General features: G+C 52.1%; 3 protein-coding genes across 3 annotated transcripts; 2 read left to right on the forward strand and 1 right to left on the reverse strand.

Moving 5' to 3' along the window:
- The first annotated feature begins 2,389 nt into the window (after positions 1–2,389).
- S100p (S100 calcium binding protein P) lies at positions 2,390–5,894 on the forward strand. Its single transcript, XM_047567368.1, has 2 exons — positions 2,390–2,584; positions 4,858–5,894. The coding sequence occupies exons 1-2, from the start codon at positions 2,447–2,449 to the stop codon at positions 5,005–5,007; spliced, it is 288 nt and encodes a 95-aa protein (XP_047423324.1). The 5' UTR covers positions 2,390–2,446; the 3' UTR covers positions 5,008–5,894.
- Positions 5,895–11,529: 5,635 nt separating this feature from the next.
- Positions 11,530–13,608, reverse strand: LOC124994630 (MORF4 family-associated protein 1). The gene is made up of 2 exons (XM_047566759.1): positions 13,103–13,608; positions 11,530–12,457 (listed from the first exon to the last, which is right to left on the reverse strand). The coding sequence occupies exon 1, from the start codon at positions 13,490–13,492 to the stop codon at positions 13,109–13,111; it is 384 nt and encodes a 127-aa protein (XP_047422715.1). The 5' UTR covers positions 13,493–13,608; the 3' UTR covers positions 11,530–12,457; positions 13,103–13,108.
- Positions 13,609–20,389: 6,781 nt separating this feature from the next.
- On the forward strand, positions 20,390–21,569 carry Bloc1s4 (biogenesis of lysosomal organelles complex 1 subunit 4). The gene has a single exon (XM_047566871.1). The coding sequence runs from the start codon at positions 20,546–20,548 to the stop codon at positions 21,188–21,190; it is 645 nt and encodes a 214-aa protein (XP_047422827.1). The 5' UTR covers positions 20,390–20,545; the 3' UTR covers positions 21,191–21,569.
- The last annotated feature ends 1,120 nt before the right edge of the window (positions 21,570–22,689 follow it).

A 22,689-nucleotide genomic window follows, 5' to 3' on the forward strand; every position in this document is an offset into this window, starting at 1 on the left:
GCCCTGCATCCACGTGAGCAGTGAGTGCCCGGGGCTCTGCAGACTGGCTGGGGTCCCCACCAGGGCACCCTGCGCTGCTCCCTTGCCTCCTGACCACGCTTCCTCTGCCCTGAGTGGAACTCCAGCTGGCTGATGGTGGGGGGAGCTTAAACTGGGGCGTTCCTCCTGGGGTCAAGGAGCTTCCTCTCCCACTTGGCCTTGATCCCGCGGCCTCCCTCCCGCAGCCAGCAGAAGCCCTCTTCCCCAGCTCTCTGCACCACCCAGTCTGCCCGCACGCTGCAGCCCTTGGACTGCTTCCTGTTCCCAGGACCCCACAGCAGCTGGCTGCTGTAAGGGAGACCCTGGCTGCTGACTGCAGGTGCCCAGGCCCGGAGGGAGGGAAGTAAAAGGACCCCAACCTGGTCAGGGACGGAGAGAAGGCAATATGCGTGGCATAATTCACAATCTCTTTGGGGAAAAACTAGCTTCCAGATCAATGTGATTCTGGTTACATTTTGAATAGAGAACTGGCCAGGGGGGCAAGCTGCCTGTCCCGAGGCGGGTCAGCACGCACAGTCGGGCAGCTGTGCTCCCTAGCCAGGCCTCCTTTCTGTCATGTTCACTCTATCATGACCTGACCACCTTTTCAAAATCCCTGCAAGGGTACATACAGTGAGAAGCCCTTGAATAGGTCACTGTAACTTTTTGATTTTTTTGCTACCAGGGATTGAATGCAAGGGTGTTTAACCACTGAGCTACACCCCTGCCCTTTTTGTATTTTATTTAGATACAAGATTGCACTAAGTTGCTGAGGCTGGCCTTGAACTCACCATCCTCCTGCCTCAGCCCCAGCTGCTGGAATTACAGGCCTGCCCACAATGCCTGCCCACGGTGCCTTTTGCAATAGGCATGAACTCAAAACTTTGGAAAAGAAAATGTGCTCATTATTAAATTTTCTGAAAAGCAGACTTTTTTTTAACAGAGAGAGAAAACACAGGTTGTGAGCGCCTGCAGCGGCTCCGCTGTGCGCCTTGGCCTCCCACCGCAGTCCTCAGCACCCCGAGCAGCACTCGAGTACAGTCCCCGGCCCACTTAGAAAGCATCAGGGTAATTTTTTCTGTGGCAGGCCGTCTGCCAGAGGTCCATGAATAACCCTTGCTTGGAGAACCGCCCTGTCCTGAGGAGGGGCTCCAAGGAGCAGCCCCACACTGGAGGGGGTTGTCCTTGAGGTCACAGGCGAGTCGCTCAAGCAAGGGCAGCCCAGGTGGTTCTGATAAAAATTTAAATGGCTGCAGAGTGGTCAAAAGAGCAAAAATCCCTGGGCCATATAGGGTTTTTTGGAGGCGGGGCGGGGGGTGGGGGGTGGATTGCCCCACAGGCATCCTGTCTGGGACTAAATTGCCAGAGGGATCAACTTCCGGAGTCTAGCAGGGTTTGAGAAATACTAGACTGGCCAGTTTGCCTCTTGGCCTGGACATTCCAGTGGCCTCAGAGAGCTTGTGACTAGCAGCTAGCCTTATGAGGCCTGCTGTGTCCCCTGAGAGCGAGGTCCTGCTGTGCCCGGCTGCTGACCTCAGCTGCTTTCCCGATCTGCAGATCTCTGTGCCCCCGTGACTCTGCCTCCGTGTTAGTTCCAGGCCAGTTTACAGATCCTGGGTTTACAGTCTTGCAACCTCCAGGACCAGCTGCCTCCTAATGACTCCTCGCGTGGAGGTGACAGCCTGAGCTCTCCCCTGGGGACTTGACAGGAATGGTGACCTTTCCCTAAAATCATGTCCCAAGAGAGACCAGCCCAACTCAGGTCTTAGAGCAGGGGGCCTTTCCCCGCTCCCCACACAGTCTCCACACACTAAGCCTCCCTTGGGGACTCAGCCTCTGTCCACAGTCAGCTGTTGGAAGGCCAGCTGCTCTCATTTCCGTCACACCCTGTGTGCTGAGCCTCAGTAACTTCCCAGCACCTGGTGCAGGAGAGTCATGTCCCCATGTCCCCGTCTCAGTGTGGGGCTGATTGGAGGACTTGAACCCGACCCTGCAATCCCTGCCAGCTGCTCCCTCAGCCACCTGTGGAAAAGTCTGCAGGCACCCCCCGTGGAAGGGACAGGCCACAGAGGGCTTGGGGAGCGAGCAGGACTGAGGGGTGAGCCGTGCCCCTGAGTGACAGGCTGCTCTGAAAAGGGGGCACACTCACCCACACCCAGTGCTCACCCTGCTCAACAAACGCCAGCTGCATGTGCCCCAGAGACCCCTCCTGTTTCCCCAGGAGGGGGAAAGGGCAGGACCTGCTGGGCTGCAGAAAGGGTCTCAGCAATGTTTCACCGGACTGGGTGACGAAACTGGAGGGGCAGGATTTGCCGACTGTCCCACCCTCTGTGTCAACAGGCCAGCCCTATAAAGCACCACGAGGCCTCCAGGGGGACGTTTCTCCAGCAGGCCAGCGCAGGAGGAAGGAGGGTCCACACGCAGCACCATGACAGAGCTGGAGACAGCCATGGGCCTCATCATTGACGTCTTCTCCCGGTACTCGGGCGGCGAGGGCGGCAGGCAGAGCCTGACCAAGGGGGAGCTGAAGGTGCTCATGGAGAAGGAGCTCCCCGGCTTCCTGCAGGTGCGGCCAGGTCCTCGGGCAGCACAGGGAAAGATGGTGGGCACGGCCGGCAGAAGGGACAGGAGCGACTAAGGGAGCGGGGCAGGTTGTGACAGGCACAGACGCAGGCAGGGAATGATCCCAGGCCCCTGCCAGGGACACAGGGCGTCTGGGCGGGAGTGGGCACCCGGCAAACCCTGGAGATGGGGAGCTGAGTTCCTACAGTTATGTGACCAGGATTCTTTCCCTGCAGGGCCCTGGAGGGAGGGTGGCACTCTAGCCTGAGCAGGGGTTAGGGGACAGCATGGGATGCAGGGCAGCCCCTGAGGTTGTTTGCTGGTCCCTCTCCAAGGCTGCTGGCCAGTCACCCAGCTCCTCCCTCCTCTTGCTGCTGGCCTTCCTCCCATGCCCAGGTCCCTTGTTGCCTGGTAGGACTGACAGGCCTGAGGACAGAAGACCTGCCTGGATCCCCTGGGCTCCTTGCAACAGGCAGGAACCACGGGATTGGAGCCCACAGGAAGCCCCCAGGGCCTGGGGACCAGCACCTGAGCAGCCTCTCCTGGGTCTAAACAGGGGCCCTGCCTCCCCCTCTCCTCCCCCTCCACCCTGCCTCCCTGCCCTCTGGGGGGTCTTGGAGGCTATAACTGGTTGAAAGTGAAAGCTGAAATGTTCAGCCCCAAGCATGACTTGGGACACTTCGCACCCCCCCGCCCCGTCTCTACTTCCCAAATGTGAGTGGCACCCTTTTAAAAATAAGGTTCACCTGTTTTTCTCTACTGTACTGTGCATTTGAGGCAGGGGGTGAACATAGAAACGTGGAGAGGGGAACCAGCCCCCACCCCGCCCCAGCAGCCTCCTCTCCCCGGGTCGTCACCCACGTGAACTCTGCTTGAGCGAAATCCTAATTCAAGTGCAGCTTCCTATCTTCTTGGACTGAATGTGACTATGTAAATTCTGGGTCCACTGAAAGTCCCCCCACCCCACACTGGGAACCTACATGTGGCATGTGGGTTGTTCTGTCACCAAAGTTTGAGATTTCAATCTCTGGGGCTTTTGATCCAGATGGAGTGGGGAGGGGCCAGGTCCAGGGAACGCACTTTGAGAACTAGTGCTGAGCCGGGGACTCTCCACCCTGGGTGGAGTCAGACTCAGTGGGGAACGTGGAAAAGCAGGGGCCCCGGCCTGTCAACAAGCCTGGCTCTGCGCCTCCTCCAAATGTTCCTGGATGTGAGAAAGTTGGAGAGCAGTGTCCATCTGAGGGCAGGGCCCAGCTGGCCTCGTGGTCGTTTCTTCACTACCCACCCCAGGGCCTGGCTCAGTCAGAGCTTCTTCCTTTTTTTTTGGCGCGCGGTGCTGAGGATCGAACCCAGGGCCTGGCACACTCTGCCAACTGAGCTGTCTCCCCAGCCCTAGTCAGAGCTTCTTATGCAAGAATTCAAGTGAACACCAGATGACTGTCGGCTACAGCTGGGAATGGCAGCAAGCCAACCCAGGTGGACACATGGGCGCACTTTTGCCATCTAACCCAGACTATCTCCCGACCTTTGCTGTGTTGTCATGAATGCCTCTAGGCACAGCTGTGCCTCAGTCAGAGGACACAAGTGATGTTTTCTGGGGACACCAGGGTTCCAGTTCCTGGTGGGCTTCAGCGCCCCCTGCTGCTGCCGTGCAGACCTGCACCTGGTGGAGCTGGTCCCTTGGTGAGGATAGCCTCTGCCCTGTCGATGAGCAGCCTGGCTAGCTGACCCTCCCAAAGACCTGGGGCCCTGGGTCCTGAGCCGCAGCGTCCAGTGGAGGAAGAGCAGGGCCTCTGTGCTCCCTCTGTGCCTGGGCCTCAGACCTCTGTGTGACCCCCGGCAGGCCCCACTGTCTTTGTCTGTGACATCAGTGACATGAGTTTCTGCCTGGAGTTGTGAGAACTGCAGGTCTGTGTAAAGGCAGGCTCGGTGCCGGCATGAGGCGCGCCGAGCACCAGGGGAACCCGATTCCCAGGAATGATCATCATTCTAAAGCACACAGTCAATCCACTGTGTCCCCTTCAAGAAATGAAAGCATCTCCCAGATGGAATAGTGCAATTCCCACATGGCCTAACACATGCCAGCTTAGTGTGTCATGTCATGTAACCTCTCAGAGCCTGCGTGTCCTTTCCGGGGATCCAGTGTCTGTTCCACACAGTTGGACCTGGCACTAAAGGTGTGGTACGGATGCAGGTGTCCCCCCTTCCCACGGTCATGGCTGAGGCCAAGGCCCTGCTCAGCACCTGCACCGCTGACTCTGGGCCTCTCTCCTCTAGAGCGGAAGGGACAAGGATGCAGTTGACAGACTGCTCAAGGACCTCGATGCCAACGGAGATGCCGAGGTGGACTTCAGCGAGTTCATCGTGTTTGTGGCCGCGCTCACGTGCGCCTGTCACAAGTACTTTGCACAGACAGCCCCCAAATGACACTCTGGAGTGAGATTCCCAGAAAGGTGCAGGAAGGGCCTGGGAGAATCCCTGGCTCCCAGCCCCTGTTGGAAATTACTTCTTGGAATGAGCTGAAAGCCTCCTAATTAATAAATGCTGGTGAACGATCCTGATCTCAGAGTGAGTGGCAATCTCCTTCAGACCCCAGAGTCCTCCCTTGCAAACACCGATTCCCGTTGGCAGCAGCTTGACGTACTGACAGCCACCTGGTCGTAACCTGGCACACACCCCAACCCTGAGGCATAAACAAAGCCCGTTAAGATGGTCAGTCAAGCATGGCGTGTCGGCTGCTGACACTGGACACGTTCATGGATTCTGAAAAAGGGCAGGCAACTAGGCCACGGCCCTCTCTGTCCCTCTTACACTTAAACCCTCTCTCCACCTCCTGCTGTGGGGTCTCCCATCCTGCAGCCACCCAGGACACACTGTTGTCCATAAATCCCCAGTGAATTGCCCTTCTGCAATCCTGGATCTGCCTGGCTTTTTCCCTTTGGCAGCCCCGTTGGCAGCCAGTTCTCAAACTGGACCAGGATTTTCTGGAACATTCACTAAGTAAATGCACCATTTTCTCTCATTGCCAGCCTGGTAGACAGATGGAGATGAAAAAAACAGGTCAGTTGTGACAGTCCATTCCCTGGCCATTTCCTGGTGTGCACCCGGAACCCGCCGAAGCTCAGGGCCCACCTCCAGTGTCTCAGCACAGCGAGGGCCACCTGTGTGTGCCTGCCTCCAGCCAGCCAGCCACCTGCTAAGGGGCACCGTCCGCCAGCTTTTCCTGGGGCCCAGTGAGCCCGGGCTCCCCATCACTCCAAACGCCGTGTTTTCAAGTAGTAGAATTTTTTTTGTTTTTTATTGTTTTTTGGTGCTGGGAATTGAACCCAGGGGTGCTCTACCACTGAGCTACACTTCCAGCCCTTCATTTTATTTTTTTATTTTGAGAGTGTCTCGCTAAGTTGCCCAGGCTGGTCTTGAACTTAGGATCCTCCTGCTTCCACCGCCTGGGTCTCTGGGATTACAGGCGTGTAAGATATTATCTTTGCCATGAAAAGCAAAAATCCAGTGACAGAGATGAATACAAGTGGGGATGAGGGTCACCAGTGAGCAACCGCCACGTGCCTGTGCTCACAGCTTTGTGCCACCGTCTTCAGGAGGGGACCAAAGTGGCTCAGGGCAGGTGACAGGTGTGAGGTCGTTGTTGGGTCTGCTCTTGGGACTCAGCCCAGATCTGAAGGTCTCCTGGAGGGTGAAGGTGGCTTCCCGCTGACTGTGGGGTCAAGGCTTCTCCAGTGGCTCTGTTCACCGCTGTGGTGTTTTGCAGGCTCTGAAACTATGTAAATGTCTCTCCTCCTAGCACATTTAATAAATGCATGTTTTCCTCGTTACTCAGCAGGTTGTAATCTGTCATGGTCATTATCGTGACTCTCAAATTGTCCCTGACGTGACCGGTGGAGCCTATTTAGTCTGGCTTCTGTCCTTCTGACATGTCCCCAACATTCTGTGAATGCCCTTGCTTGCTGTCCCACCAAGGTGTCTGGAAATATCTTGTGCTTTCCTTGCCCTGTCTCTGAAGTTGGCTCTTCGTTCAGCCAAGCACCCCTGGTTCCTTTTAGGGGTCTCTAGAAGCCAGGATCTGAGAGGAGGGAGGTGAGTGTGTCACTGCCGGGTGTCCCTGCCCCTGGCCCTCTCAATGGACAGACCGAGGGAATCTTCGCAGGTGTGCCCAGTCTATGTAGATGCCTACACCCGAGTTACCTACCTACCCCACGTACATCGAACACCGCGAACTCCCGCCTCCGCTTTCAACATGCCACGGGTCACTCAGGTCTCCCTCCCCTGCTCAGGCTGAGCCCCACATCGCTCCCCTGCAGACACCCTCCTTGCCTCTCAGGAGAGTCACCTCCAAGGCTGGCCTCCCGCTGCTCGAGCTGCTGAGTCGTCCCCACGTGTGAATGCTCTCCTTACCTCACTTGGGCTGATGGCCCGGATACTCCAGGGGACTCCTTTCCCACTTGGCAGGGGCTGGGGTTTTCCAGGCTGGACTCCCATCCCCTGCCTGCCTTATGTGGTGTCCTCCTCACGCTGGACTGTCTACCCTGGGGACACCCTCCCCACGCTGCTCAGAGGGCTGACCCTGTGGGGTGCCCCCGGTGCCCCACTTGGGCTCTGGGCCACAAGGGGGTATTGTGCAGCCCACCCTTGCGATTCATGACTTTGGAAATCCACCTACCTGTTGTGTTTATTCTAACCCAAGCCCGCGCTCACAGCGGCCCTGGCCGTTTGCTGACGTGTGCCAGTGCAGAGCTGAGTCATGTGGCACACCCGCTGCCCACTGAGGCCCCGCAGCTGCTCCCCAGCTCCCGTGCTGAGAACGTGCTCAGGGCAGGGTCTACTCAGGGCCTTGGTTTTGGTTTCTGCCCCTTTGTGCTTTCGGCTGGCATTTCACCATTCAAAATGGCCCTCCCCAGTCTGCCACCAAAGAGCCGCTGGCGTTCCCCAGCACAGGAGGCTGCGATACACCTTATGGAGAGAGCACGGCAGACCAGCTGGCCAGGGTCAGAGCGCCCGTGCTCCACACTAACTCGGGAACACCTGCTAAGTGAGGTGCCTTTAAACAAACACACAGGTGGCACGGTTACAGGTTGGCCAGGTGGAGGTATGCAGCCAGGGGCTGGCAGGTGCCCACTCCTGTTCCCTTAGCGGGGCAGGGACAGTATTTGCTAATGCAGCGTTTATGGTGACTGAATAACTGGCACAGATGACGAGAATCAATTGCACGTATTTCTTCACTTGCAACCACCTGGCAAAATGGAAGCCCCAAACATGCATCAGGGACCCACCTTCTCTGCGGCTTCGCCCAGGAGGCTGGGTAGGGCCAGGTGTCACACACTAGGACAGCCCAGGCCTGCTTGAGGCAGGCAGCCTCGCTGCAGCAAGGGGGGTTCGCAGGAGGCAGAGGAGGGGGAGTGAGCAGAGGACACCTGGGGGAAACCCAGGAAGGGGAGGCTTCAGGCAGTGACAGGAAAAGCAGTCGGCTCTGGGCTGGGGCGGGGGCAGGAGGGCGTGAAGACACATGGATTTCCCGTGTTGAATGAACGCGTGAACATCCCAGCTTCCTGGGGCCTCTCAGTACCGCGCATCTCCAGTGCTAGGAGGAAGTTCCAGAAGGCAGAACGTGTGGACCCTCTGTTCAACGCGCCATCTCTCAGGACCAGACCAGTGCTTGGTATACTGTAGAGCTAAGTATTGGTAAAAAAAAAAAGTCTGAGACAAAAACGATTTTTTTTAAGTGTTTCAAGGCCGGACATAGTGGCACATGCCCATAACCCAGCAACTCAGGACACTGAGGAAGGAGGATCACCTGGGCAACTCAGCAAGAGATCCTGTCTCAAAATAAAAAATAAAAAGGGCTGGGGATGTAGCTCAGCGATAGAGCACCCCTGGATTCAGTCTCCAATACTGCAAAACAAATTAAGTGTTTCAAGCAGGGAAGGGCAGCACAGTTCTCTCGAGCTCATCTGTCAAGGGCAGAACTGAAGTAAACAGAGCTGAAGGCCAGTTTGGAGACGGTCACTAACACAGTGTTTGGAATAACTGGAGGGCGGCAGAGAATCCTAGTGTGCTCCAGGTGGAATCACCGTGCTTTGGTGATCTCGGGGCTGGGGAAGGGAGAGCTGAGAAGGGCAGTGTCAAGAGTAACACTGGAGCTCCTCAGCTGAACCGTCTGCAGCGGCAGCAGACGCCACTCAGCTTCCTTCACATTCCTACCTGGCATGGATTCATTCAGCACTGGGCACCAACCAGGAGTCAGCCAGGCTCTGGTCCAAGAGCTAGGAATTCAGCAGTGGACAAAGTCCCTGCCCTACGGGGCCAACAATGTAGCACACAAATAACCACACTTCAGGTGGGGGCTGTGGCTCAGTGGCAAAGCACTTGCCTAGCACGTGTGAGGCACTAGGTTCGATCCCTAGCACCACATAAAAATAAATAAAATAAAGGTACTGTGTCTACCTACAACTAAAAAAAAAAAAGTTTAATAAAAGAAAATAACCACACTTAAAGTAGTGAAAAAATACAGGGAGAGAGTGATGGGGGACAGCTGTGTACCTGCAGAGGCAGACTGGGAAGGCCTCTGGGCCACCTGGGCATCGGGTATTCACAGTGTGGTCAGAAGAAACAAAACCCTGTAATGAAGTCACAAAACAAAACATCCAAGACTCAGACAGTGCATGAGAAGGTTGTTAGGTCTTTAAGCCAAAGTAACTCCATTTTGAAAAACAGCACCTGCCCACCCAGGAATGACCTTCCCAGTAGGCCAACCCCAAAAGTCCCAATAACCGAAACCACAGCAAAGACGTCAAGTAACAGTCACAGGGTCAGACCAGTTCTTTTTTAACTACTCCATGGCACATGACTATAGAGTTTAGCAGCTTTTCCTGCAGGCTGCTGCTCCCTGCAGAGGGGCAGACTGGCAGACTTCTCCGTTAATAAACCTTTGCTTGAACTCAGAGCTGTGTCTCTCGTGGATATTTGCACCAGATACCCTAACAGGTTGTAGAGCCTTTTTAAACATATTTTATTAGTTGTAGATGAACACAATACCTTTATTTACTTATTTTCATGTGTTGAGGATCAAACCCAGTGCCTCACACGTGCTAGCAAGGGCTCCACCACTGAGCTACAACCCCAGCCACGGTTGCAGTGCCTTTTGGCAGACGGCACAGAATCTCAGATTTCAGAGGGAGGGGAATTGGGGCATGACTGGCAGCAAGACAGGCTAATGACTCCAGAGCAACTGGAACAATCCAAGTTCCTAGCTGACTCTGCTGTTGCTTAAAGTCCATTGACACACAATCAGCTACAGGAAAATTTGTAAGTAGGAAATACAAACTGTATGTCTGGACTCTATTTTACCATCAGGATGTCAGAAGACAGTTGGCCTGTCACTGCAATACTCTAAGAGCCAAGGGTCAAAATGATGTGAAAGACTACTTTAGTACCCTGGAGAACTAAGAAATGAAACCAGCCTAAAGACACCCCCTGTGGTGGATTAATCAGGGGAATGCACTCATATGTATATGGCGTACACATACTACCTACATGTATGTGAGTTCATGTTTATACACTCAGGCTTTCTACCCCCAAAGCATGTTTTTTTGTTCTGCTGGAGACAAACCTGTGCCCTACACAGGCCAAGCACACGCTCCACCACTGAGCTACATCCTCCACCAAGCACGTTTTCAAAGGAGTGAATTAATCGTGAATTGATGTTGACGACACAAAGGAGCTCCCTCAGTCAGGTGGGATGGAGGACCTGCAGCGAGAGGACCCGGGCGCTGTGATGCTCCTCAGGGTGAGGTCACCTTGGTTGTTGTAAGCCACCGAGACTGGGGAACCATTATAGTGGTTTGGCTGACGCACACACACCAAGTCTTGGCCCCAGAAAAGCCTAGCTGGTCCTTCCTGCGCTGACCTGCTGGACCCCAAGTTGCCCCAGTACATCTGCACCAGCCCACAAGCTCATGTGGTCACCACGGCTTTGCTCATCAGTCCCATGGTTCCCCGCGGTCCTGTCACTGAAGACCCGAGGGGCAAGGGGCCCACAGCCAGAAACAGTGTCACCAAGTTATTTTGCTCCTTGCTTGGGCACTTGGTTTTACTTAACACATTTTTACACATTCATTTGTAATTTATGACACTGCTGCTGTTCATAAGTGGGGTTTCTGTTATTTCTGCAGTACTGGGGGTGGGTCTCAGGGCCTTGAACTTGCTAGGCAAGTGCTTGACCCCACCCCAGCCTGGATAGTTGATTTTTAAAATGCCTACTTTACATATTAACCCAAATCACGCATCGAAGCTTGTTATTATTTTATACTTATCAGATTACACTTGGCCACTCTGGAGACCGCAGCATGCCTGTTCACCAGCTCTGAATGTGCCCACACTGCCGGGAGAGCCCTCGGAGACAGGCTCAACAGGTCATCACCTCTCTGGCGAGGGCCTCACCCTGCTCCCCACCACCTGGCTCGGGCTCTGAAGGCCCCAGGTCAGCAGCTGCCGTCCTTTCTCCCCGGTGGACTTGGGGACTTGGCACTGGAGGCAATGCATCAGTTGCTGGCACACTCTGCAGATCCTCCCCGAGGGCTCCCGGTGTGGCCAGGCACACCACACTGTCCTGCGTTTCCCTTTCTGCCCCACTCCTCTGACCAGTCCTTACCCTTGCACTCTCAGTGCCCTGGACAGGATACACTGCCCATCACGTTCCAGGGGGGAACCCTGCAGCTGTCGGAAGGCAGGGGCTCCGGCCAGAGGAGGGCCTGAAGCTAAGAACTGTGTTCCGCCACGCGCCAAAGCGCCCTCCAGGAATGATCCTCCCTCACAGTACAGGGTTCCCAAAAGTCTCAAAACCCACAAGCAGTTCCCTCCACGGGAGGCTGAGGCCACCCAAGGAAGACCATCTGTGTAAAAAATAAAATAAAAAATAAAAAACAAAAAAAACAAAAACCAACTTATGATTCTTTTATTAACAGGGGCTTTGGTCATTCGAACCAAAAAAATATACATATGTATTTAAAGGGGGGGTCCTTCCAGTCTTTGTTTTGCAAGGCAAATGATCACTGAGTGCACCTATGATTTCTGACCTCAAACACCTGTTGGGTCTTACTTACCCTGATGACTGGAAGAGACCTTCCCGGCCCCGGTGACGCCTCTTCCTCCCCCCAGTCCTTGTAGATTGTCCTGATGCTCTTCTCTGAAGTCCCTGTAATATGCCAGGGTACTCCAACACTGACATGTTCCCCGTAGCTCCCTCTTCAAACTGTCACCACATGGTGTTAGCTAGCTTGTCCACATAAATTTGCCCGGCAGGTTATACACTAAGCAGCAGACAGTGTGCCACAAAGTACAACTCTCCTCCATCATCTCAGAACTGAAGTTCCGAACTACACGCAGTCATCTTCCACCTCCACTGTCTTCTGGCTCTTCCTGGCTTCTTGCAGGGCAGTCTGACCCGTACGTCCTTCACTGGCTACAACCAAGTAGTGCAGGGCCTTCCCCTGGACCTCTCACACTGGAAGATCCTGACCCCGTCTTCACAAGCTCCAGAAAACAATCAGGTCCCACAGACAACAGCAAGATACGAGGTCATGCCCAACACTTCCAAAACATAGCAAAGTAACGAGAACTAAGTGTGACCACTGAACAGCTTTTGATTTAAGCCCCATCCCTCCTAGGAGAATATTTCTCCAACAAAGTTCTTTCCAGAACCAAATATATTTGACCCATATCAAGGTTACCAACACGAACCATAAAAAAGATTGTTGTACAGGGGTAGAAAAAAATACAAAAACAAAGCAGAAAACGTTGAGCTGGTTCCTTTTCCTCGGGTGTTAGTCCATCCTTGCCAGTTGAGCAGAGTCCATTAGCCTTGAACCTAAAGCACGAATGGGAGAGACACTGTCAGTTTTCCATATCCCAATGTTCAAAAGGAAATGTTTATCACCCCAGGAAGGTCACCTCTCTTACAGGGTCCTCGACTTACTTGCCTTCTAGAAAAACCTCGAACACCCTCTGGCTTTACACGTTCCTACGTCCAGTATCCTTACCTTGCTCTATAGGCTGGGTTTTCTTTGGTTTCCCGCCAACTCCCTTAGCGCCCAGGAAGGTCTACCTATGGGGACTATTAGAACTGACTTTTATGACCACCGGGCCTGTAACGCACCGACTCAGGAGAATGAGGCAGGAGGATCGCAAGTTCAAGGCCAGTCCAGACACCTTACCTAGACCCTGTCTCAAAACAAAACTTCATAAAGGGCTGGGGAGCAGCGCGGCGGTAGGGCACTTGCTTAGTGTGTGCGCGAGCCTGGGTTGAATCCCCAGCACAGAGAAAAATAAAGAAAAAAGAAAGGAACTGGCTTTTTTGTTTCACAAAAACCCTGGGTTTCTTTTATTTTTCTCCAACTACCAGTAGGGATGAGGCACCAAAAAAAAAAACGCATGTGCCAACACCCAACAAAAACGGCGGGCGGCCGCTGGCCTGGGACCCCACGGCCCACCCCGCGGGCGCCGCGCCGCTCACCGCGCGTCACGCCGACTCGCCCTTCTCTATCCGCCGCACCAGCGCCACCAGCATCTCTGCCATCTTGGCCAGCTCCTTGGCCTTCTCCTCCGCCTTCTCGCAGCGCGGGGCCGCCCTGGGCGCCGCGCCGCCGTCCGCGCCCTGCAGGTGGTTCAGCGCGCTCTCCTCCGAGGCCTCCACCTGCGTCTTGATCTGGATGAGCATATTGTCCATCTCCCACAGCTTGCCGCGATTGCGCGCCTGCGCCCGGCCGCGCTCGCGGGTCAGCGCCGCGATGTCCTCGCGCATCTCGTTGATGACCGGCAGCAGGAACTGCTCGAAGTCCTCCTCGGGCTCCAGCACCTCCACCTCCTCGGGCTCGGCCAGCTCCACCACGTCCAGGGGCCGCATCTCGCGCTCGGGCCGCCTGCCAAGCAGCTTCCAGTCCTTTCCTGCTCCTAATCCTGAGCCTTCGGCCTTAGCGCGCGGCAGCGGAAAGCGCCGCGCACGCACAGGGCGGGAGCAAAATGGACTTGCGGCCGCCAACCAGCACCAGCCCTGCCCGGCGCGTTTGCGGCCCTTTCACGACAGAGCCGCCCCTCTTTACGGTCACGCCCGGGGGAGGCCTCGTCGCAGGTACGCGCACGTAAAGGAGCCGCGCCCGCGCGCGGCATCCCGCCCCGCCCCGCTCGTTCCCCGCCCCGCCTTCCGTGAAGGCAGGTTGGGGCTCCCAGCGGCCCCCACAGGGCTTTTACTACCCAACCTTCCTTCCTGTCTTTGTTCTTTCCTTCCCTCCTTCCCCTTCTCTTTTAATAAAAGCGAACCTCCCTCTTGTTACTTGACTAAGGCTTATCATCGAGGCTAGTACAAGCTCAGGTTGATTTTTATCGATTCATTTAACTCTCACAAACGTATGAAATAGGTGGCAACTGGCTAAAACCGTGCTTGCGGGTCAGAGCTTGAAACCAGGGCAGTTTGGGTCCACAGTCCCTGCTTTTTACTATTGTGCACGCCTGCCTCTGCGACAACCCTAGACCCTAAACCCCCTGACCTCCCACTGCTCACTCTGGTCTTCTTCCTGCGAGTATACCCCACTCTCTTTCTGCCTTGGGCTGTGCTGGTCAGTCACCAGTTCACCAAGGTAAAGGGCCACTTCTGGTTTGGTTCTGTCCTCTGCCCTTGTTTGCGGCCTGGCATGGAGTAGGGCTTTGGGGAGTGCTTTGAAGAAATTCTCCCCTGAAATAGAAGCACCTTTTCCAGACCGGAAGCTCCTAATCTTAGAACATCCAAGAGACTCCTGGAGGGTAGGTTCTGGTCTTAGTCACCTTATGTCCCCACCGCCCACCAGGCCTGAAAAACAGTGGGGATTCAGTAATCGTTGCTTTAACTTTCATTCGTTGAGCACCACCGTAGGTGACCGTGAGATGCATGCGGTCTGTCTCTGGGCAGGCGCCCTTAGTGGCACACGAGCAGTGATTCGGGTGGGGAGGCATTTGCTTGCACAAGTGCCCAGACCAGAGCTTGGTTTTCTCATCTGATAAAAGACCTGTGGTCCCACCCAAGTATCTCCGTGGAAAGAGGTACCCATGAGGCGATGTGTATGAAAGAGTTTTGCAAACATCATCGTTTCTGAAAAGTGAAAAGGCGCCCAGACAAACCACTCTGGACGCGGGAACTCTCACGAGATTTTATTAGGCAGATGAACAGTGTCTGCCCTGAAGAGAGCGAGAGAGCGCACTTGAGAGAGCATGGCGGGGGAGCTTCGCTCAAGTCCTTGAATTCCCTGGGCTAAGGACGATGGGGCCAACTGCTGAGCAGTTAAAATTCGCGGGCTACGGATTAAGCCAATGGCTGCTGAGCACAAACTGACAGGTGGGCCTGGCTAGGATGGCAGACTGACAGCTGGGGGCACTGTCTTGCGTCCTTGCCTTCCCCCGCAGGCGTGTCCTGCGCCTGGTAGCCCAGGAAGGAGCCCCAGGAAGACATAAGGTGCGCTGGTCGTAGAGAGCCAGACTGCAGGGCAAACCCAGCGCCTGCCTGCTGCCTGCCACGCAAGCCGGCGACACCCAGCCGGTTCACGCAGGCAGAGCGCTGCGTCTGCAGCTGCAGACCTGCCGGCCACATCCACTCACCGGGAAGCCCAATGAGCACTACAGTATTCATCAGAAATTCTTCATCAAAAAACACCATTAACTATTGATTTTTGAATATTGATTTTGTAAACTGCTACTTTGCTGAATTAGCTCTAGCAGTCTTTTCGTGGAGTTTTTTTTGAACTTCCAAATATAGGATCATATCATCTGCAAGCAGTGATAATTTGACTTCTCCCTATCCTACTTTTTGTCCCTTTTATTTCCTTTTCTTGCCTAATTGCGCTGGCTAGAATTTCTAGCACTATATTAAACAGGAGTGGTGAGCATGGACAACCATTTTTTTGTTCCATATTTTAAAGGAAATGCTTTGTTTTTCCCCACTTACTGTGAGGTTGACTTCAATGAAAACTACAGGACACTGAAGAAGTAAATTGAAGAAGACACAAGAATATAGAAAGATATCTCATGTTCATGGATAGGCAGAATTAATAGTTACAATGGCCATACTACCAAAAGTAATATACAGATTCAATGCACTCTCCATTTAAATACCAATAATATTCTTCACAGAACTAGAAAATGAACAGTCCTAAAGTTCATTATTATCTTAGTCTGTTCTAATAAAATACCATAAAGTGAGTAGCTTATAAATAACAGTGATACAGCACCTGCCTACCATGCACAAGACCCTGGTTTTGATCCCCTGTACCTCATAAATAAATAATATAAAATTATGTCTAACAGTTCTAAAGGCTCAGAATTCCAAGATCATAGCACAAACAGAATCAGTGTCCAGTGAGGGCCAATTTTCTGGTTCATAGATGGTGGCTTCTTACTGTGTCACATGATAAAAGGAGCAGAGGCATCTCTTGGGCCTCTTTAATAAGGGTACTTATCACATTCAGAAAGGTTCCGCCCCCATGACCTCACTGCCTACCAAAGGTATAATCTCTTAATATTGTGTTGGGGGTTAGGATTTCAACATGAATTTCAGGGGACACATTCAGACAACAGCATTGTCTCATGTGGTTTCATGTGATTTCAGAGCAGGATCATCCAGGGAGGTGCAGTGAAATTTCAACTGGGGCTGCAGTGATCTCTGAGCTCAGCCAGTGTTGGACAGCCAGGTCCAGGATGGCTCATGAGGCTGTGTTTCACTAGCATTTGCATGAAGTCCTCAGCTCCTTGCTCTGTGGGCTTCTCCATGGGGTTGCTCATGACAAGGCAGCTGGTTTTCCTCAGAAAGAAAGGGATAACTTGCTGCTTTTTATGAACTGAAACAGGTGGAAATTCAGAGCCCCACTGAAACAGCACTACTTCCTTATGCCGAGAGAACAGGCCTGGGGGATGCCAAGGAAGCTATGAGTGGAAACAACCCCTGCCCCAGCCTGCCTGGCACAGACCAGCTAAATCTGTAAATGTGTATTTCCTGTCTATGTCCCATTCTGCCACCTCTTCTTTTTTAAAAGCTTTCCCCACCCTGAGAACCTCTGAAGATGGAAATTTGAGATGAAAAAGTCTCTTTGGTCCTCCATTAAAACTGGTTTTGAATGAAACCTATTTTCCTACCAATCAGACTCGGAATTTCAATTTGTGGAGTGGTGAGCGGTGCAGCCTCGCCTCTTGCTCTGAGCGTTAACAGTACCACATGGTAACAAAATCTTCAAGTCACAAGTCGTCACGTCTAACCTTTCTACTAATTATGAGCAAATGGCAACACGCAGTCCATGAAGGGAATACACAAGGGTGGACACACAGGAGATGGAGATCACTGGGGAGCCTCCGAAGACTGGCCAGCAACTACAATTTGCCCTCTGACTACCAATGTTTCATGTCCTTCCAACAGGAAACCACACTTACTCCCATCCAGGGTCCTCAAAAGTTAATTAAGAAAAAAACACCATCTCATAGCTTTGTGTTATTATCCTATGGTAGCATCAGCTTCAAGTGCAGAATTTTGCCTTCCACACTAGGACAAGTGTGAATGAAGCTCCAGGGATGTAGTTCCTTAAGTCCAGCTCCTAGAGTAGTTTTTCTTGATCTGTAGACCTTTGAACATTGTGTGCAGGTGTGGGAGAACCATTATAGACATTCCGGTTCAAAAATGGGGGGAATCATATGGTTATTTCAATTGACACAGAAAAAGCGTTCGATAAAATACAACACCCCTTCATGCTCAAAACACTAGAAAATATATAGAGATAGTAGGAACATACCTGAACATTGTAAAGGCTATTTATGCTAAGCCCATGGCCAACATCATTCTTAATGGAGAAAAACTGAAACCATTCCCTTTAAAAATGGGAACAAAACAGGGATGTCCTCTTTCACCACTTCTATTCAACATTGTCCTCGAAACTCTAGCCAGAGCAATTAGGGAGACTAAAGAAATTAAAGGGATATGAATAGGAAAAGAGGAACTTAAGCTGTCACTATTTGCTGATGACATGATTCTATATTTAGAGGATCTAAAAACCTCCTCCAGAAAACTTCTAGAACTCATCAATGAATTCAGCGAAATAGCAGGCTATAAGATCAACACACATAAATCTAAAGCATTTTTATACACAAGCGACGAGACAGCTGAAAGGGAAATGAGGAAAATAACTCCATTTGCAATAGCCTCAAAAAAAAAAAAATACTTGGGCATCAATCTAACCAAAGAGGTAAAAGATCTCTACAATGAAAACTACAAAACATTGAAGAAAGAAATTGAGGAAGACCTTAGAAGATGGAAAGATCTCCCATGTTCTTGGATAGGCAGAATTAATATTGTCAAAATGGCCATACTACCAAAAGTGCTATACAGATTCAATGCAATTCCAATTAAAATCCCAATGATGTACCTTACAGAAATAGAGCAAGCAATCATGAAATTCATCTGGAAGAATAAGAAACCCAGAACAGCTAAAACAATCCGTAGCAGGAAGAATGAAGCAGGGGGTATCGCAATACCAGAACTTCAACTATACTACAAAACAATAGTAACAAAAATGGCATGGTATTGGCACCAAAATAGACAGGTAGATCAATGGTACAGAATAGAGGACACGGACACAAACCCAAATAAATACAATTTTCTCATACTAGGCAAAGGTGCCAAAAATATGCAATGGAGAAAACATATGGTGCTGGGAAAACTGGAAATCCATATGCAACAGAATGAAACTAAACCCCTATCTCTCACCCTGCACAAAAATCAACTCACAATGGATCAAGGACCTCAAAATCAGACCAGAGACCTTGCATCTTATAGAAGAAAAAGTAGGTCCAAATCTTCACCTTGTTGGCTTAGATCCGACTTCCTTAACAGGACTCCCATAGCACAAGAAATAAAAGCAAGAATCAACAACTGGGATAGATTCAAACTAAATAGCTTTCTCTCAGCAAAGGAAACTATCAGCAATGCGAAGAGAGAACCTACAGAGTGGGAGAAAATCTTTGCCACTCATACTTCAGATAGAGCATTAATTTCCAGAATATATAAAGAACTCAAAAAACTCTACACAAAGAATACAAATAACCCAATCAACAAATGGGCTAAGGATATGAACAGATGTTTCACAGAAGAAGATCTACAAGCAATCAACAAACATATGAAAAAATGTTCACCATCTTTAGTAATAAGAGAACTGCAAATCAAAACTACACTAAGATTCCATCTCACCCCAATTAGAATGGCCATTATATTATCAAGAATACAAGCAACAATAGGTGTTGGAGAGGATGTGGGGAAAAAGGTACACTCATACATTGCTGGTGGGGTTGCAAATTAGTGCAGCCACTCTGGAAAGCAGTGTGGAGATTCCTTAGAAAACTTGGAATGGACCCACCATTTGACCCAGCTATGCCACTCCCGTGAATTTCGTTGGGGATCATTCCATGACAAAACCCCACTTGCAAATCCCTTCAAGATAAAACCATCTCTATCTTGATCTTCTGCTGAAAGTGCTGAGGAGCAAACTCTTAAGTTTTCTAGAAATGCTAATGCTTGTTAGAGCCTATGAGGCCATCCTTAGCCTCTTTAAAGAAGAAGTCTGACTTACAATACTAGGAGGAACTGACTTTAGGGTTTATGAGCTTTTTAAGAATTCCTACAATCACTATACAGAGCAAGACTGTGGAGCCTAGGCAACTTCTCACCATCTCTTAGGATCGCACTGGGAAGAATTCAGACATGTCTCGCCAAGTAGCGGTAGTGTTTATTAGCGGGGATAAGAAAAGGGAATGGGGGACAACTCTCAAGGGAAAGAGTGTGATCTCTCAGAGGAAAGGGACAGAATGCTCCATCCCACCAGTTTTATTGGAAGTCCCAGGGAAGTTTCCAGGGTCCCACCCAGGTCAACCTCTTGACTTGAATGTCAGCTGGATTGCATCAGATTTCCAAGTCCCTAGTGCACCCCGACTTATCGGATGGAAAGGAGCGATTTTACTAATATAATGACATTCTCAAGATCCAAGGCCATTCTGGGTCTCTTTGGCCAATGCTGACGGGTTCAAATTCAAACTTGTTCTCAGAGGTTTTATGCTTAGGGGGTTTTGCTTCTAATTATCTGAGTTCTTGGTCTGTGTAAAGTCCCTGACCCTAGGGTAATTTGTGTGGGCAGGAAGAAAACTTGGGGGCTTGCATTTCTCCTGCAGATGGCAGGTTGATTTCTGAGAGCTGTAACATACCCTATTGACTCAGATCTGGCAGAACTGCAGGAAATTTGGTTTTTAAAAGAAAGCACGTGGTGTTAGCACGGTGGGGCCAGCATATAGAACTATCCCCCTATCCTCGTGTGCCCACCACTCAGTTCTGCCTGTCACCCATCAATACAAGCGTCATCTTTAGGTCTTGCAGTACGGTGGATGGGCTCTCTGCTGACACACCGTCCTAACCATTTGTGGTCAGAAGAGCTTCCAGTCATCCCAAGCCATCGTGAGCACCTTGCGAGCAGCAGACCTTCCTTGGCTCACCTCTCTTACTTTAGTTTTTGCGGCAAGAGGAAAAGAGGGGCCGCTGCCACGCTCTGCAGTGGATTCGGAGGGAGGCTCCCAGGTGGTAGGGCGCAGGAAGGCATCGCGCGCACTAACGCGGACCGCGTCGCCGGTTCTCACACCTCCTTTACCTTTGTGGTAGTTTGGGGTTGAGCGGGAGCAGCGGCGTGCGCGCGCGCGCCCGGAGGCCGGAAACAGTTACGTGCGCGGGAGCGCACGGCGGCGGAAGCAGAAAGACGCATCTGCGCGGGCACGCCAGGGGCGCCGGCAGGTGCGGGAGCGCGGGCGCGCGTGGGCGTGACGCTGCGCGGCGAAGCCGGAAGCAGGGCGGGCGCGCGCGCCGGCAGGCGAGCGGGGCGGGAGCGCGGCGCGCGGGCGCCGGGAGCGGACCATGGAGGGTCGCCCTGCCGGTGGACGGCCGTCCCGGGAGGAGGAGGCCGAGCCGCCGGGCACCTCTTGGAGCGGGGACAGCGGTAACGTGTCCCAGAGCCACAGCAGCGCCTCGGGGCCGTGGGAGGACGAGGGCCCCGAGGACGGCGCGCCCGGCCGCGACCTGCCGCTGCTGCGCCGCGCCGCCGCGGGCTATGCCGCCTGCCTGCTGCCCGGGGCCGGGGCGCGGCCCGAGGTGGAGGCCCTGGACGCCAGCCTGGAGGACCTGCTCACCAGAGTGGACGAGTTCGTGGGCATGCTGGACATGATCCGCGGAGACTCGTCCCACGTGGTCAGCGAGGGCGTGCCTCGCATCTACGCCAAGGCCACGGAGATGCGGCGCATCTACAGCAAGATCGACAAGCTCGAGGCCTTCGTGAGGATGATCGGCAGCAGCGTGGCCAGGATGGAGGAGCAGGTCACCAGGGCCGAGGCCGAGCTGGGGGCCTTCCCCCGGGCCTTCCAGAAGCTCCTGCACACCATCAGCGTGCCCTCCTTCTTCACCAAGCCGGCGCCCGGGAGGCCGCCGCACCCCGCCTACGAACCGCCGGTCCTGTTCCGTACTGAGGACCACTTCCCCTGTTGCAGCGACAGACCCCAGCTCTGAGTCGCCCGGCCCTGCTGCAGGAGGACCCCAAACGAGACTCTTACCCCGAGTATTAAGTTAATTAAAGGTCCTGATCATAGGCGTTTAGGATGTGGCGTATGGAGTTTTCACGTTTATTTTCTGCAGACAACACAGTATATTCATTATATTCCACGTGGAAAGTATAGTTTGCCTTCGTTTTCAGGTCTCATCTAGAAGCTGCTTGGTGGGGAATGGGGAAGCAAAACGAATGAACTCCCTCTGTGCACTGTGGCAAAACTGTTATTTTTTATGGATTTTACTACTCGACTAACAGTATTGCCTTTTCAAGATTTATATATTTATATAAGCATAAGAAATACTACTGAGCCAGTAAAGCCTTGTTATTATTCAATTGCAATAGTGTGTCAGTTTTCTGTATGGCCTACTTTTAGGGTAGGTGGCACATTAGCATTATATGCCACTTTCCCTAGCATGGATTATAAACCACAGGAAAGTAGACAGTTCCTGAGAAAATGTATTGGTTTTGTTGCAACAGTTTCTGAAGTCGTATTTGAAAGTATGACATCTTAGTAAATCATGTAGTTTTGGTGCAGTGCTGGCAATTGAACCCAGGGCCTCCTGCAGGGCTTCGCACTGTACCACTGAGCTACACTCCCTGTACGATTTGATTTCAGTACAAGGCCTTGGAATCCTGCTTCTGCCTCCTGAGTTATAGACCAGTGCCACCACACCTGGCACAGTCGTAGTTTATCAATGACAAACAAATCTATAGTTGCCGGTGTTTGGTGTGTATTAAGTAAAATCTTTAGTGCTATTGGAAAGGCTTCTGAAAAAAGATTTTACATTTCCCTTTTTATTTGAAAATAAGCGTGTTGCTCGTGATCTTAATAGTGGGATAAAGAACAGTGGCTTGGGAGTCCTCCTTTAGAAAACCGGTGAGAAGAACTAGGCTTTGCTACTATTTCACAGCACTGTTCTTTCTTTCCCCTTGAAAGGGAGAGTGAAAGCTTAGGTGGGAATGAATGGTGTTAGGATTTTGTTCTTTCACCCTGTCAACAGGGAATGCCTAAAGGTCCCTTGCAGATATAACAGGCCTCAATCTATCTTTTAATGTTTTATAAGATGGCCCTCTAGAGACCTCAAAGAAGCATTCCCCCTGGGTTATTTGTGTGTCGTTACATTGTTAGTACAGACGGTTGCAGCTACTGGAGTGAGTATGACATAGCAGGTCCATGAAAGTCAAGGGTGAGATGACATCAGATTTTCCATAAAGCCTCAGTTTCCAAAATAGTTAATAGGTGTTTACGGGATTTCTAAATAGAAATTCGTTCAAGGCCTTCCTAGGTGGAATGGGACTTTGGAACTGGTTGCCTAGTATAAGACGGATGTTAGATGAAGGTCATTGGCCTCAAGAATGGAGGTTGGCAGAACCAGGTGCACCCTGCCCGTGGCACCACCACCCTGAGGCCTCTTCCTAGCTCCCTTCTCCCTCCCAACTCCAACCAGCTGGAGATTCA

The sequence above is a fragment of the Sciurus carolinensis genome, chromosome 10 (assembly GCF_902686445.1).
Source record: "Sciurus carolinensis chromosome 10, mSciCar1.2, whole genome shotgun sequence".
NCBI classification, from domain to species: Eukaryota; Metazoa; Chordata; class Mammalia; order Rodentia; family Sciuridae; genus Sciurus; species Sciurus carolinensis.

Bases quoted from the DNA above. Each gene is read 5' to 3' on its own strand.
- S100p (XM_047567368.1), top strand. From the start codon at position 2,447: ATGACAGAGCTGGAGACAGCCATGGGCCTCATCATTGACGTCTTCTCC. The intron at 2,585-4,857 runs GTGCGGCCAGGT...TCTCTCCTCTAG, and splicing joins AGCTCCCCGGCTTCCTGCAG to AGCGGAAGGGACAAGGATGC.
- LOC124994630 (XM_047566759.1), bottom strand. From the start codon at position 13,492: ATGCGGCCCCTGGACGTGGTGGAGCTGGCCGAGCCCGAGGAGGTGGAG.
- Bloc1s4 (XM_047566871.1), top strand. From the start codon at position 20,546: ATGGAGGGTCGCCCTGCCGGTGGACGGCCGTCCCGGGAGGAGGAGGCC.